The sequence below is a fragment of the Dama dama genome, chromosome 33 (assembly GCF_033118175.1).
Source record: "Dama dama isolate Ldn47 chromosome 33, ASM3311817v1, whole genome shotgun sequence".
NCBI lineage: Eukaryota > Metazoa > Chordata > Mammalia > Artiodactyla > Cervidae > Dama > Dama dama.
The window spans coordinates 76,246,226-76,261,962 of record NC_083713.1 but is presented as its reverse complement, the minus strand read 5'-3'; the positions used below and the strand labels follow the sequence as shown (position 1 = coordinate 76,261,962).

The 15,737-nt window shown below is 39.4% G+C and overlaps 1 protein-coding gene across 2 annotated transcripts in view; it reads right to left on the bottom strand.

Moving 5' to 3' along the window:
* CNTNAP5 (contactin associated protein family member 5) overlaps nt 1–15,737 on the bottom strand; it is a 984,962-nt gene that overhangs the window by 722,212 nt on the left and 247,013 nt on the right. For both annotated transcript variants that reach the window (XM_061135035.1, XM_061135036.1), the window contains exon 3: nt 5,161–5,354. In XM_061135035.1, the coding sequence (XP_060991018.1) occupies nt 5,161–5,354 (194 nt within the window). The remainder of the gene's footprint in view (nt 1–5,160; nt 5,355–15,737) is intronic.

Below are 15,737 nucleotides of genomic sequence, written 5' to 3'. Positions count from 1 at the left end.
GCAGGATCCTCTCTGACCCACCTTCCAGAGTAATGAAAATAAAAGCAAAAATAAACAAATGGGACCTAATTAAACTTAAAAGATTTTGCACAACAAAAGAAACTATAAGCAAGGTGAAAAGACAGCCTTCAGAATGGGAGAAAATAATAGCAAACAAAGCAACTGACAAAGAATTGATCTCAAAAATATACAAGCAAGTCCTGCAGCTCAATTCCAGAAAAATAAACGACCCAAGCAAAATATGGGCCAAAGAACTAAACAGACAGTTCTCCAAAGAAGACATACAGATGACTAGCAAAGACATGGAAAGATGCTCAACATCATTCATTATCAGAGAAATGCAAATCAAAATCACAATGAGGTACCACCTCATGCTGGTCAGAATGGCTGCTATCCAAAAATCTACAAACAAATACTAGCGACGATATGGAGAAAAGGAAACCTTCTTACACTGTTGATGGGTATGCAAACTAGTACAGCCACTATGGAGAACAGTGTGGAGATTCCTTCTAAAACTGGAAATAGAACTGCCATACGACCCAGCAATCCCACTGCTGGGCATACACACTGAGGAAACCAGATCTGAAAGAGACATGTGCACCCCAATGTTCATCACAGCACTGTTTATAATAGCCAGGACATGGAGGCAACCTAGATGCCCATCAGCAGACGAATGGATTAGAAAACTATGGTACATATACATAATGGACTATTGCTCAGCCATTAAAAAGAATACATTTGAATCAGTTCTAATGAGGTGGGTGAAACTGGAGCCTATTATACAGAGTGAAATAAGTCAGAAAGAAAAACACCAATACAGTATACTAACACATATATATGGAATTTAGAAAGATGGTAATTATAACCCTATATGCAAGATAGTAAAAGAGACACAGATGTATAGTGCAGTCTTTTGGACTCTGTGGGAGAAGGTGAGCATGGGATTTTCTGAGAGGATAGCATTGAAACATGTATATTACCATATGTGAAACAGACAGCCAGTCCAGGTTTGATGCATGCAACAGGGTGCTCAGGGCTGGTGCACTGGGATGACCCAGAGGAATGAGATAGGGAGGGAGGTGGGAGGGGGTGTTCAGGATGGGGAACACATGTACACCCATGGCTAATTCATGTTTATGTATGGCAAAAATCACTAGAATATTGTAAAGTAATTAGCCTCCAATTAAAATAAATTTTAAAAAAGAAAATTTCAAGATACAGAAAAACACAAAGAATTTTATAAAGAAAAAACATCTAAATCTAAAAGTGATTCTAAATCACTGCAGATGGTGACTGCAGCCATGAAATTAAAAGACGCTTACTCCTTGGAAGGAAAGTATGACCAACCTAGACAGCATATTAAAAAGCAGAGACATTACTTTGCCAACAAAGGTCCATCTAGTCAAGGCTATGGTTTTTCCAGTGGTCATGTATGGATGTGAGAGTTGGACTGTGAAGAAAGCTAAGTGCCGAAAAATGGATGCTTTTGAACTGTGATGTTGGAGAAGACTCTTGAGAGTCCCTTGGACTGCAAGGAGATCCAACCAGTCCATCCTAAAGGAAATCAGTCCTGGGTGTTCATTGGAAGGACTGATGCTGAAGCTGAAACTTCAATACTTTGGCCACCTCATTCGAAGAGTTGACTCATTGGAAAAGACCCTGATGCTGGGAGGGATTGGGGTCAGGAGGAGAGGGGGATGACAGAGGATGAGATGGCTGGATGGCATCACTGACTCCACGGACATGAGTTTGGTCTCTGGGATTTGGTGATGGGCAGGGAGGCCTGGCGTGCTGCAGTCCATGGGTTCACAAAGAGTTGGACACAACTGAGCAACTGAAGTGGACTAAACTGAATTGAAGATTCTAAAAGTCTTGCTAAGTTTGTCCCTGAGACACTTTCACATCTGATTATTTAGTGAGGTGGAGACTTTGGCTTACTCATCAATCATAATACATCGTTAAGCAGCTGCTCAGTGGCCTCATTCCTCAACATCCCATTCAGTGCCAGATCAGAAATTCCACAAACTGGATTTTTTAGAGCATGCATATTTACTGCTGTAGGCTGCACAGGTATATTTCAAGCATTCTTGTTCTGAAGGAAACTTTGCAAAATAAAATAAACCTATTGAGTACTAGTAAATTGGTATTCCATCCGAGGGGTACAATGCTATAATTGTATTGCTTGGTAAATCAACTTTAAATAAACATTACAAACTCCATCTCATTTGAAAATTGAAGATCTTCAAAAGACTTGTGAAAGTCTCATTCAAGAGATTTTCTACTTCTGTGATACAGCATTCTTAATCAAGTCAATACTTTGTATTGATGTTGTGGGGTATTGACTTTTTTCTGAAAAGTTAAATCATTTAAAGAGTTGTTTTTTTTGTTTTTTTTTTTAAACTTGCTTGTTTGGCTATTGCTTTTATCTTGTTTATCAAGATTAACTCTCGTGAGTCTATAGTCTGATTTATAATTTTAAATTTAAAACAAAGAAAAACTCTCAAGGTAACTTATTTATTCAATAATACAATCCGTTGGAAATATCAATGAATAGTAGGCACAACTCAGATCTTACATATGCTCGTGAAATGTTTGGTAAAATACTCTGAGTGTCTGTTTGATGGCCTTCTAGAAGGCTTATATACAGTTTCAGAGAATTTAAGCACTATTTAAAATGTGTAAAAAACACAGATCACATTAGTGCTTTCTCACTTTTATATTTTAAAAGTAGTGCATGAAATAGACAATAGAGGTTGCCATTCTTCTTTTGCAGTGGGTCTGACAAAGGTTAAGGAGAGAAAAGTAAATCAGTTTTGTGAAAATTAGAAAAAAATCAAGTGTAGTAAAGAAGCAATAGAAAGTACAGTTAGGCAATAGAGCATATTCAGGACCCAAACTTAGTTTTGCAGTCTGGCACCGCCAAAGTCTGGTTATGTGACCTTGGCTGGGTCTCTGCAGGCCTCGTGCCTCGTATTTACAGAGATGTTCATACTGAATCTCCAGAATATGTAACACCTTTGTCTGTATGTAGAATGACATTTGCTTCCAAATGAAATGTGTGATTTTTGTTCAGTGGCTATTAGTTTCCTCAGTAGGGACACAAGTGGACATGCATTTTTTTTTTCAACATCTGAGCCTTGTGACTGTGCTTGGCTCATCATGATGTCCCTGCCCACTGTCACTGGAACGGTGATGATCCCTTCACAGGTCTTTTCTCCTCCTGGTAATTTGCATCTGGTAATTTGGTCCTGAAGCTGCCTCCTCTCCCAAGTGCCCTGAAGGCATTGTAAGTATCTCTGGGGAGGCCTTAGCTAGAATTTACCACTGTGCTACACACAATGGTTTGCTGCCTCTTCTCCTCCACCCACTTGGCATCTTTTGCCTCCTTCCAAAGATCAAGGCTATTTTGAGGCTAAGGTAAGGGACAGGAACAGTCTCCTTCCCTCCAATTCTGAAAGTCCTGGTAATTCTGCAGTTCTTGCAATAACCATCCAAAAAATAGTTCATGTTAGGTCTCCAATAACAATTGTCATGGAGGCTGCAAGGACCTATAAGACAGAACCCTGTCTTTAAGGGACTCGGGATTTTGTGGAAACAAGCCGAGAGAAACTGTTCATCCTTGAAATACGTCCTGATCCATATGATAAGCTGAAAGCAAGTTATTTTATTCTAAAGGAAATGAAGCTCAGGATTTTAAAAATATTTAAACAAAAGACCTCAAAACTTCAATTCAATCTGAGAAACAACCAGTTCTGATTGAAAATGCCAAAGAAAATAAATACCCTCATGTCTATCTGTCCTCTCAAGTCAACATAAAACCTTAAAATTGCTCTTCAAAATGGAAAGGGTATTTATTTCTCTTTTCAAACTAAAAACAAACTTTAAAAAAACCTGTAAAATTTATGGGGTCTTCAAAGTTGAAAAAAAAAAAAAAAACCAAAACACTAGTCTCCAAAAGAGACTATTTGTAAAATGAAAAAAATCCATGTTCTGTATAAATATTACCACATAATATGACAAACAACTCAAAATAAACATGATTACTATAATAGCCTCCAGATTCAGTCTGCCATAACTAATCTTAATCCACAGTTTACTATTATTTCAATTAAGAATAGTGATGAGTGGGCAATTAACAAATAACAGTGAATATAAAATAGAATTTTTTTTTCCAAAAGAATGAGAGCAGTATAGAAATATGCATGTGCAAAGATCAATTTGAAAGTATAATTAGGATTGATTTAAGAGGGAAGAAATCTGAGAAGATTATGAGAAGAAAAGATAATGTGATCAACTGCCAAATCTTCACATTTTAAGTACATACATTTAGAAAAAAATAAATGTCTGGTGAGGTTTTCTTCCCTAAAGGAAAAGCAACATGAACTAATACATTGTTTTATTTAGTGCATGAGTTTCAGAAACCTCCTCTGGGTGCCTTTTGCTCTCTATCTCTAACTCCCTTTCCCCACCTCATAATTTGGGGACAGTCTTTCACGTGTTCTTTGGGGTCAAGAGCTTGGGCCTGGGGTTTTGGAACGAAATTTTTTTGTACAACTTGGACCAAACTGTCCTTTACTTCCAAGCTGAAGATTGTCTATAAACACAAAATCATTCTATTTATATTTGTTTTGTATTTATAACCTTTTAAATTCTTTTCAAAACTTGAATAGAGGCAGGGGAACATACTGGCTTTAAAATCAGACCAGGCTATGGAGTCCCAGGTCAAGATTCACCAACTGGATAACTCTGGTTGAGTTACATAACTGAGCTAATTCCATCATTGCAAGGTACGTAAAGTACTCGGCAAATAATAAATAAATAGTAAACACATGCTCAGTCAGCCAGTACCTTCTCATCAGTGATCAGACTTCTGTGGTGTAGTTGTTTTTATTGAAGAAAGAACTGAGGCCCAGTCAGCGAACTTCCCAAGTTACCAGAAAAAGAGGAAAACACTCAACTTTTTGTAACAGATATCCTCATTTCCCTATGAACTGGAGTCATGCTGGAGATAGGACTTAGACAAAGTCTAATTATTTCTGAATGGGCACTCAACAGTTATCAAGATCCTGGCAATCTGCATAGAGGAAAATGACAGAAACTTTCCCTGGTTACCATGATCGCATCTCATTTTTATGCAGCTGATGAGAAAATATGTCCTACCCAGATGCTGTCTTCTTGCTTGTACTGTTTCCAGTTGCGTCCTGTGTCACTGAACATCAGGCTGTAGCTCGTCACCCAGTCAGAGCTGCCGTATCTTCCCTGCGTGGCCACTGCTGTAATCTCCACTCTGTTTCCCAGGTCCATCTGGAGCCACTGCTGAGCATTGGAATCCGCTGGGGACCAACCGCCAGTTCCTGGAACAGCATCAGAGAGAGAGAGAGCTGTAGCAACATCTCACAGAGCCGCGACTTCCACCTCTCAGAGAGAAAAACAAAAGAAAACAAAGCAAAAATACAGTGTTCAGCTAAAACCTCTTTATAACCCCAAAACATGTCCTACCTCTCTTCATAAACCCCTGGTACTTTAAACAATTTTTATTGGGTTATAAATTGATTTATAATGTTGCATTAGTTTCTGAAGTACAGAAAAGTGATTCAGCTATACATATGTTCATTTTTTTCAGATTATTTCCCCTTATAGGTTAAATCAATTAGGTTATCACAAAATATTGAGTAGAGTTCCCTGTGGTATACAGTAGGTCCTATATATTGTATAATTTGTATGCTATCCCCAAATTCCTGGTTTATCCCCCTCCACCATGATTTCCCTTGGAAGCCATGACTGTTTTCTATGTCTGTGAGTCCATTTTTGTTCTGTATATACATTCATCTGTATGACATTTTTATATCCCACATGTAAGTGATATCATATTACATTTATCTCTCTCTGCCTTCACTTTGTATGATAATTTCTCTGCTGTGCTATGCTTAGTTACTCAGTAATGTCCAACTCTTTGTGACCCTATAGACTGTAGCCTGCCAAGCTCCTCTGTCAATGGGATTCTCCAGGCAAGAACACTGGAGTGGGTTGCCATTTCCTTCTCCAATGCATGCAAGTGAAAAGTGAAAGTGAAGTCGCTGAGTCCTGTCCGACTCTTCGCAACCCCATGGACTGCAGCCTACCAGGCTTCTCCATCCATGGGATTTTCCAGGCAAGAGTACTGGAGTGGGTTGCCATTGCCTTCTCCGATGATAATCTCTGCGGCTGCTGCTGCTAAGTCGCTTCAGACGTGTCCGACTCTGTGCGATCCCATAGACGGCAGCCCACCTGGCTCCCCCATCCCTGGGGTTCTCCAGGCAAGATAATCTCTAGGTCCATCCAAATGGCAAATGCCATTATTTCATTCTTTTTATGGCTGAGTAGCATTCCCTTGTGTGCATAGACCACATCTTCTTTATCCATTAATCTGTCGATGCATATTTAGGCTGCTTCTATGTCCTGACTACTGTAAACAGTGATGCACAAAACATTCTTGACCGAATTTTCATTGTCCCCTTCCATTAAATTCTCTTTTGTGGTTTAAGATTCAACTCAAATGCTGTTTCCTTTATGATTTTTCCCTTTTCCTGTCTATTATTATAGTTTTCTTCTTCTGGATTCCTAATGGGATTTATTTGATCTACTTTCTATTTTTTTTTTTACAACCTTAACCTTTAACATGACTTATATCCTGTGTCTGACTGGTCTTTTCTTGTTCTCTTCTCTGCTTTTTTCTTTCATTCCTCCCTTTCTGTTCCCTGATCCTTAGCTCTCTCCAAATACATGCTGTGAATCTGCCATGGGTCAGACATTTTTCTGTGGATGCAAAGACTCATGATCATTAACTATGTCTTTGAAAAGTTAGTGATCACTCATTCAACAGATCCTCACTGAGAATCAGGAGTGTGCTGGGTAATGAGAGAGAGGGACACACAAACAAAAATATGTAATGTGATGTGAAAGAAAACCTTCAGTGAAGCAAGCACAAGGTTCAATAGAAGCACAGATTACAGCATGCCTCAGTAGGTGATCGGAAAGACCAAGAGACAGTGATAGTGGAGCTGCAAGCTGAAGCAAGCATGGTCATTTTCCCAGCAAACAAGGTGAAGCAAAGCTGGGAAGACCAACAAAGGCCAAGAAAACATCACGTGCAACGTCTCAGAGAGACTTGAAAGAGAAGGTCCCAGCGTGGGTCTCCCTGTGAGTCCATATGTTTGACACACAGGAACTGTCTAGCATATAAACCTAAATCTCTGGGCCCTGGAATTTTATCATGTGACATACTGGAACTCTGCAGAAGATTCATATAATCTCTTCCTTCTTTGGAAGACTAGTGGCCTGTTTTCTGTTTTCATTTTACATAGGAACAAAGAGGTATGTATTCATTCTTACTGATCCAAGAGTCTACAAGGCATCTGAATCCTGAGTGGGACCTATTGTAGAATGTCTATGCTATGGGTGCACCCCAAAGTTCACAGTAGCATTATTTACAATAACCAAGATATGTTAACAACCTAAGAGTCCATCAACTGATAGTGAATACAGAAGAAGTGGTACATATATAGAATGGAATATTACTGAGCCATAAAGAAGAATGGCATAATGCTATTTGCAGCAACACAAACGGACCTAGAGATTATCGTAGTGATGTAAGCCAGACAAAAACAAATACCATATGATATTGTTTATATGTGGAATCTAAAAAAATGTTACAAATGAATGTAGTATATAAAATGGAAATAGACCCGCCAAGATAGAAATCAAATTTATGGCTGCTAAAGGGAAAGGGGGGGATGCATGAGTTAGGAGTTTGGGATTAACAGATATGTACTATGAGAACAAAGATCTGTTATTAAAATATAGCATGGGAACTATACTCAGTGTTCTGAGATAACCTGTAATAGAAAAGATGGGTATATATGGATACATAGCTGATTCACCATGCTGCACACTTGAAACTAGCATGACATTGTTAATCAACTACACTTCAACTAAAGAAAAAAGAAATAAGAACCTTTTGTTAAGAACCTTGCTCAGGGCACTGGATTGGCTGCCTCATTGGATTTTTTAATTTAGAAGGGTTAACCAATAAACCCCTTTTGATGTCAATGTATGTCATTGAAAATTATTTTAGTCATGTCCCAGACTACATTCTTGCCATCTCAGGAAGAGTCAATTGGACCCATTCTTGGTTCTGAGAACTTTCTGAGCCCCATCTGGCTGCTCATTGCAGAGAGAGCTTGACACTCCCCGGGAACGGGCTTGTGAACAAAGCGGGCATAGAACATGAAGTGGACCTTACTCTGGCCATAAGGCATATTCTACCAGTTATCAATTGATTTTCTCCCAATAATTAGCTAGTACTATGATGAAAGAATTGATGCTTTTAAATTGTGGTGCTGGAGAAGACTCTTGAGAGTACCTTGGGCAGTAAGGAGATGTAACCAGTTAATTCTAAAGGAAATCAACCCGGAATATTCACAGAAAAGACTCTTGCTGAAGCTGAAGCTCCAATACTTTGGCCACCTGATGTGAAGAACTGACTCATTGGAAAAGACCCTGATGCTGGGAAAGATTGAGGGCAAAAGCAGAAGGGGTCAGTACAGGATGAGATGGTTAGATAACATCACAGACTCAATGGACACAAATTTGAGCAAACTCTAGGAGATAGTGGAGAACAGGGAAGCCTGGTGTGCTACAGTCCATGGGGTCACAAAGGGTTGGACATGACTTAGTCATTAATCAATAATGACTCTAACTGAGCAGGACCCAATAAGCTCTTCTCAGAATAGACTCCCCCCACCCCATGTCCTCTGCCTGCCATTTGTCTGTAGACAAACCTTACAGACAAATAAATTTAATGAGAGAAATGAGAAAACAGAAAGAAAGGAAAACAGGAAGTAAGGCCAAATAATAACACTTTAGCCATTAATCAAAGTCAAGGACCTTTGGTTCCTCCTCAGGCACTATAGATAGCCTGAGTCACATTCTGTGAGCTGTTCTGCAGATATTTAAATCCCCACCAGATGGAAGAAGTTCATGATATGCTGTTCATAAGCATGCAGACCCCAGACCAGTTAGAACCAGAAATTTGAAGATGCTGACTCACGGTTACCTCACCACCAACCAATCAGAAGAATATCCATGAGCTGATCACCCACACAGGAGCCCCCTCTCTCACCTTGTCTTTAAAAACCTGTCTCTGAAATCCTTTGGGGGTATTCGGGTCTTTTAAGCACTAGTTGCCTGGACTCCTTCAGTAAACATGGGCCTTCAATAAAGCTATTTCTTCCTACTTCATCCAAATCATTCTCTGAGATTCAATCTGGCCAAATTTCAGCAACGGTACTTTTAACCTTTTGTTTGATAATATTTTTTTTTTCACTCTTCTGAGTAGATTCAGATTCAAATGCAGGGAAAGAAAGAAAGGAAGTATGCTCAGTCCTCACTCTAGAATGTCTTTTATTCAGTGTTTTGCTAGACATGAATACGTTGCTGGGTATTACTGATATTCACTAATATCCATTCTCTCCTTTTGTAGTAATAGGACTATGGAGGGTGGATGGATTAACTGTACTTTTCAGCTCCCAATACCATTCAAGTTATAGCCTTATGGACAAGTTCTCCCCAATAAAAATGTGAGTGGAAAGAAGATATGCCATCTGCAAGCCATCGGGTCTCTCCCCCACTTGCTTTCTCCTTTCACACTGATAGAGGGCCAACAAGGACCTAGGAGATGTCAGGATCTCAGCATGGAAAGATGTTAGATTCCTGCACCATCACATGCTAACTACATTATTAATGAGAACTAAATACTTATTTTCTTTAAGCTGTTGCATGTTGAAATCTGACACTGCAGTTTAACCTATCTTAATACATATAGAATATCCTGTGGAGTAAATAGAATAATGCCTATATTATAGTTGGGGAAACTGAGATCCAGCAGTTGTAGAACACCTGGGACTCATGACTCTAGCACTGCTATTTGAGACAATTAGATAACAGAAAAACATTCTAACAGCCCAAAAATCAATAAAGAAGGAAAACACAGGGAGGAGACACTCAAGCAGAAATTCTGATCTGCCTCTTCTAGAAGGATATATTTATCAATCACCCTTGCAGTAACCAATATGTCCATGATTCCCAATCGATTCTATCCTCTCTCAACTTCTCAAAACTGACAGGGAGGCCCAAGTAGGAGGAGATATTATTTTTCTGAGAAATCTACAATTATTCTGAACCTACTCTTTATTTCAACTCAATTTTTCCTGCCTCCCATTTCATAAGACCTGTCTCTTCTTGAGTGAAAAAAGCAAGGTTGTATAAGTTGTATCACCTCAACAGTATTAAAGCATGATAAAAAAGAAATGCGTATGGTGATTTCTTCTGAGAGATGAAAATATGAGTAATTTTATTCTTTTATGCTTTTTGCATATAACCTAACTTTTATTATCAGCATGTCTTTCTTTCATAAACCAAGACTCATTTTTACATGGCTCATTGCATGAAGAATACATGTAGTGACCTGAGAACCAGTGGTATAATATAGAGTTCTGTGTGACCATCACAATTGTTGATACAAAAATCCTCAAACTTTACCTATTTCCCTTTACCCTTGAGTCCACAATTAGACTTCCTTGTCTAGTGTTTTTCCTTTATTTATTCTAAGTATTCTTATTATAGTTATATATGATAACAATTTATGTCAGTGATAGAAGAAATAAAATAAGTCATTTTCCCCACTATCTCACAAAGAATACAATCACAAAAGATTGACCCAAACTCAAACCAAATCAAATCCAAACAAAACAAAAGGGGGAGTGGGTAATGGTGAAAACATTCCTTCAAATTTGTCTAAAGAAAATCACAGCTTCCTTTTGCCCACAGTAGAAAATAGTAGCTTATTAATCCTCCCCAAATTAACCAAATTGGAATAATTGATGTTAGTATTCATTAACACATCAAGTTAAGTAGTTTCCAAGCCCAGGAACTTCAGCCTAAGCTCTCAAAATGGAGGGACGCTCTCTGGGTGATAATTGCCAAGGCCTTTCCCCTGCTGTTGAAGATGCTCTCAGCATTACAGCTAATAGGCAAGACACTCGGGGTTGCTGTGGTTACTATGGCAAACATTTTGCTCCTTCCACCAAACAATAAATGTGTTTTCACAAATGATGAGAGTAGCCTGAAGACACTATTTGCAGTTACTCTTAAGACACACTGTGCCCACACTAGCTTTCTGCTTCTTAATTGTTCTGCAGGTTGAGGTGTAACGCACACACAGACCCTGCCCTTGGAATGTTGTGGGTGTTAACCTAGGCAAGGCTCTGCCATTGTGGCTGCGGCATCAATAATCAGCAGTTACAATTTCCACAATTCCTATATTTTGAATTGAAAGGAATTTAACGAAATTTCATAGGAAAAATATAGTTTTAAGGGAAAAATAACTTCACCTTAGATTTGTATAGAATCTAGAACATGGGATCCTGAATAATTTGAAGATTATCACTTAGTTTATTCTTAGCACACTCCAAGCATCATACCCTACACGCTGTGTGATTTCACTTTAGAAGAGAAGACGTAAATGAAATTCAAGAGATCTGGTTCAAGATCCAACTCAGGTCCTGACTTTAGATTGGATGCGATTCTCAACTGTGCTCCATCATCAGAAAGCACCTGGAGTGCTTGTGAAGATGACAAATTCTTTGGTTCACTCCTTGATAACTGATGCAGGGGCCTAACCCAGAAATCTGTATCTTGAGAAAGGTATTTGTGACATGCTAAGTGGTTTGAGAGACACTGGATGAAAGAGTTTCTGAAGTTTTAGTTCGACTATTTTACTGAGAAGAGTTGAATTCTTTATTCGTTTTATGATCCGAGTTAGTTTAAACCCAACATGCTATTCTTGATGATTACAAACAAAAAAGCAACATGAAATTGCCTCTGGATCTAAAGATGGACACTCCTCCAATTTGATCCCCAATTCCTCACCTCTAAAAACAGATGGTAACTTAAAGTCAGACTTAAAAAGGAAATATCAAAATTTGTGAATTCAGAAATACCCACCTCTGTTCTTGCCTGAACAATTTTTTTCCCACTACCAATTAATCCTTTTGCTTCTGATCATCATATCCTTTCCATACGCCCTTGGAGTGTTCACTCACTCACAGTATTAGTTAACTGTAGGATAGTCCTTTCTCAGCGCACAATACAACTGCAAGCCCTTGACAACCATGACCTCACTTATCATCCCAGGAGCCCTGCATGGTTGATACTAGTATCACTATCCCCACTTAACAGAAGGAAAACAGGCCAGAATGGTTGGTCAGCTTTTCCAAGATCACACAACTGGTCAGTGGCAGAACAGGGAATTCAAACTCAGAAAACTGGGACTCAGAGCCAAGTTCTTAACCACTCAGCTGCATGACCTCTCAGCAACATGGACAGAGCATGCTCACCTTCTTCCTTGTTTATAATAGCAATTGTCTCTAGAAACATAATTTACACTTCACCTCTTTTAGTGTTTCACTTGATTCTTACAGCCATCAGCAATAGTATTTTAACTTCCATTTACCAGAGAATAAGTCAGGCTTAAAGGGTAACCTAGCTTACCCAGACTATATGGAGACACTGATCTCCAACCAACTTTTGCAGATTTCTCAACCCTGCCTGAGGTTTCAACAGGGATCAATGTTTAAGTAAGCAAGTAGCTATTCTTAGGGAGAATTCTAAGCAAGGTTTAAGTAAGACAAGAGATCCAGTTCCCTGTTCAACCTTGCAAAGCATGGTACTTCTACCTAACTTTACATGCTAGGCTAGGTTCCACTCACATAACAGAAAAACTGGTAGAGAAGACAGAACTACCTCCATTTCTACACTGACTTCCCCTTCTAACTCAGGAAGGGAAATGAGACTGCACTGATGTCACACACTGGAAATGGGCACAAAATGTTATACACAGGTCTCTGCTGGGACTCTCCTATAAACAGGACACTTTATACAGTGTGGGTAAGAGTAAAATCAACATTCACAAGCATGCTCATAACCTTCGCACCTTGACACAACATGTGATGCTCTTCCATGTAGAACAGGATAGGTGGCTGGGAAAGGACTTCTGGGGCTGGAAGGCTGTTGGCTGAAACTGGGCAATTTCAAGCTGGCTGGTAACTGGGCATTATCCTGTTGCCCATGGACATGTGTGGTAGGACCTAGGTGTTGCTGGATGGCTCTGGCCAGAGCGCCAACACTTCTATTCACACATTTATTTAGGGACTAGAGAGCCTCTTGGGGAAAAAGTAAGTAGGAACTCAAACACCCTGTGGCCTTCAAAATGTGTAAAAACCAGTAGGAAGATCTGGAGTTGCCCTATTTCTTGAATTTTTATGTGATATTGGAGTATGTTTGGTTTGCTTCTCTTGTGGCTCAGTGGTAAAGAATCCATTTGCCAATGCAGGAGACACAAGTTCAATCTCTGGGTGGTAAAGATCCTCTGGAAAAGGAAATGGCCATCCACTACAATATGCTTGCTTGGTAAATCTCACGGACAGAGGAGCCTGTTGGACTACAGTCCATGGGGTCACAAAAGAGTCAGACATGACTTAGTAGCTAAAACAAGAACAACAAATAGTTGGTTTACACTGTTGTGTTAGTTTCAGATGTACAGCAAAGTAAGTCATATATATATATGTGTGTATACGTGTGTATATGTGTGTATATGTGTGTGTATGTGTGTATGTGTGTGTATATGTGTGTGTATATATGTGTGTGGGTATGTGTGTGTGTGTATGTGTGTGTGTATATATGTGTGTCTGTGTGTATGTGTGTGTGTGTATGTGTGTGTGTATGTGTGTGTGTATATGTATGTGAGTGTGTGTGTGTGTGTGTGTGTGTACACGACCTGCGCGTTCTCTTGCAAAACTCGATTAGCCTTTGCCCTGCTTCATTCTGTATTCCAAGGCCAAATTTGCCTGTTACTCCAGGTATTTCTTGACTTCCTGCTGTTGCATTCCAGTCCCCTATAATGAAAAGTACATCGTTTTTGGGTGTTAGGTCTTGTAGGTCTTCATAGAACCATTGGACTTCAGCTTCTTCAGCCTTACTGGTCAGGGCATAGACTTGGATTACTGTGATACTGAATGGTTTGCCTTGGAAACGAATCGAGATGATTCTTTTTTGAGATTACATCCAAGTACTGTGTTTCAGACTCTTTTGTTGACTATGATGGCCACTCCATTTCATCTAAGGGATTCTTGCCTGCAGTAGTAGATATAATGGTCATTGGAGTTAAATTCACCCATTCTAGTCCAATGTAGTTCACTGATTCCTGAAATGTTTCTGTTCACTCTTGCCATCTCCTGTTTGACCACTTCGAATTTGCCTTGATTCATGGACCTGACATTCCAGGTTCCCATGTGATATTGCTTTATACACCATCGGACTTTACTTTCATCATCAGTCATATCCACAACTGGGTATTGTTTTTGCTTTGGTTCCAATTCTTCAGTCGTCCTGGAGTTATTTCTCCACTGATCTCCAGTAGCATATTGGGCACCTACCAAGCTGAGGAGTTCATCTTTCAGTGTCCTATCTTTTGCCTTTTCATAATGTTCATGGGGTTCTCAAGGCAAGAATGCTGAAGTGATTTGCCATTCCCTTCTCCAGTGGACCACGTTTTGTCACAACTCTCCACCATGACCCGTCCATCTTGGGTGGCCCTACACAACATGGCTCATAGTTTCATCAAGTTATACAAGGTTTGAAAAGGCAGAGGAACCAGAGATCAAACTGCCAACATCCGTTGGATTATCTAAAAAGCAAGAGAGTTCCAGAAAATCATCTACTTCTACTTTGCTGACTACTCAAAGCCTTTGACTGTGTGGATCACAACAAACTGTGGAAAATTCTTCAAGAGATGGGAACACGAGACCACCTGACCTGCCTCTTGAGAAACATGTATGCAGGTCAGGAAGCAACAGTTAGAACTGGACATGGAACAACAGACTGGTTCCAAATAAGGAAAGGAGTATTTCAAAGCTATATATTGTCACCCTGCTTATTTAGCTTCTATGCAGAGTACATTATGAGAAATGCTGGACTGGATGAAGCACAAGCTGGAATCAAGATTGCTGGGAGAAATATCAATAACCTGATATGCAGATGACACCACCCTTATGGCAGAAAGCAAAGAAGAACTAAAGAGCCTTTTGATGAAAGTGAAAAAGGAGAGTGAAAAAGTTCGCTTAAAACTCAACATTCAGAAAACTAAGATCATGGCATCTGGTCCCATCATTTCATGGCAAATAGAAGGGGAAATAGTGAAAACAGTGACAGATTTTATTTTGGGGGGCTCCAAAATCACTGCAGATGATAACTGCAGTCATGAAATTAAAAGATGCTTGTTCCTTGAAAGAGCAGTTATGATCAACCTAGACAGCATATTAAAAAGTAGAGACATTACTTTACATTACAAAGGTCTGTCTAGTACAAGCTATGGTTTTTCCAGTAGTCATGTATGGATGTGAGAGTTGGACTATAAAGAAATCTGAACACAGAAGAACTGATGCTTTTGAACTGTGGTGTTGGAGAAGACTCTTGAGAGCCCCTTGGACAGCAAGAAGATCCAACCAGTCCATCCTAAAGGAAACCAGTCCTGAATATTCATTGGAAGGACTGATGCTAAAGCTGAAACTCCAAGACTTTGGCCACCTGATGCAAAGAACTGACTCATTTGAAAAGACCCTAATGCTGGGAAAGATTGAAGG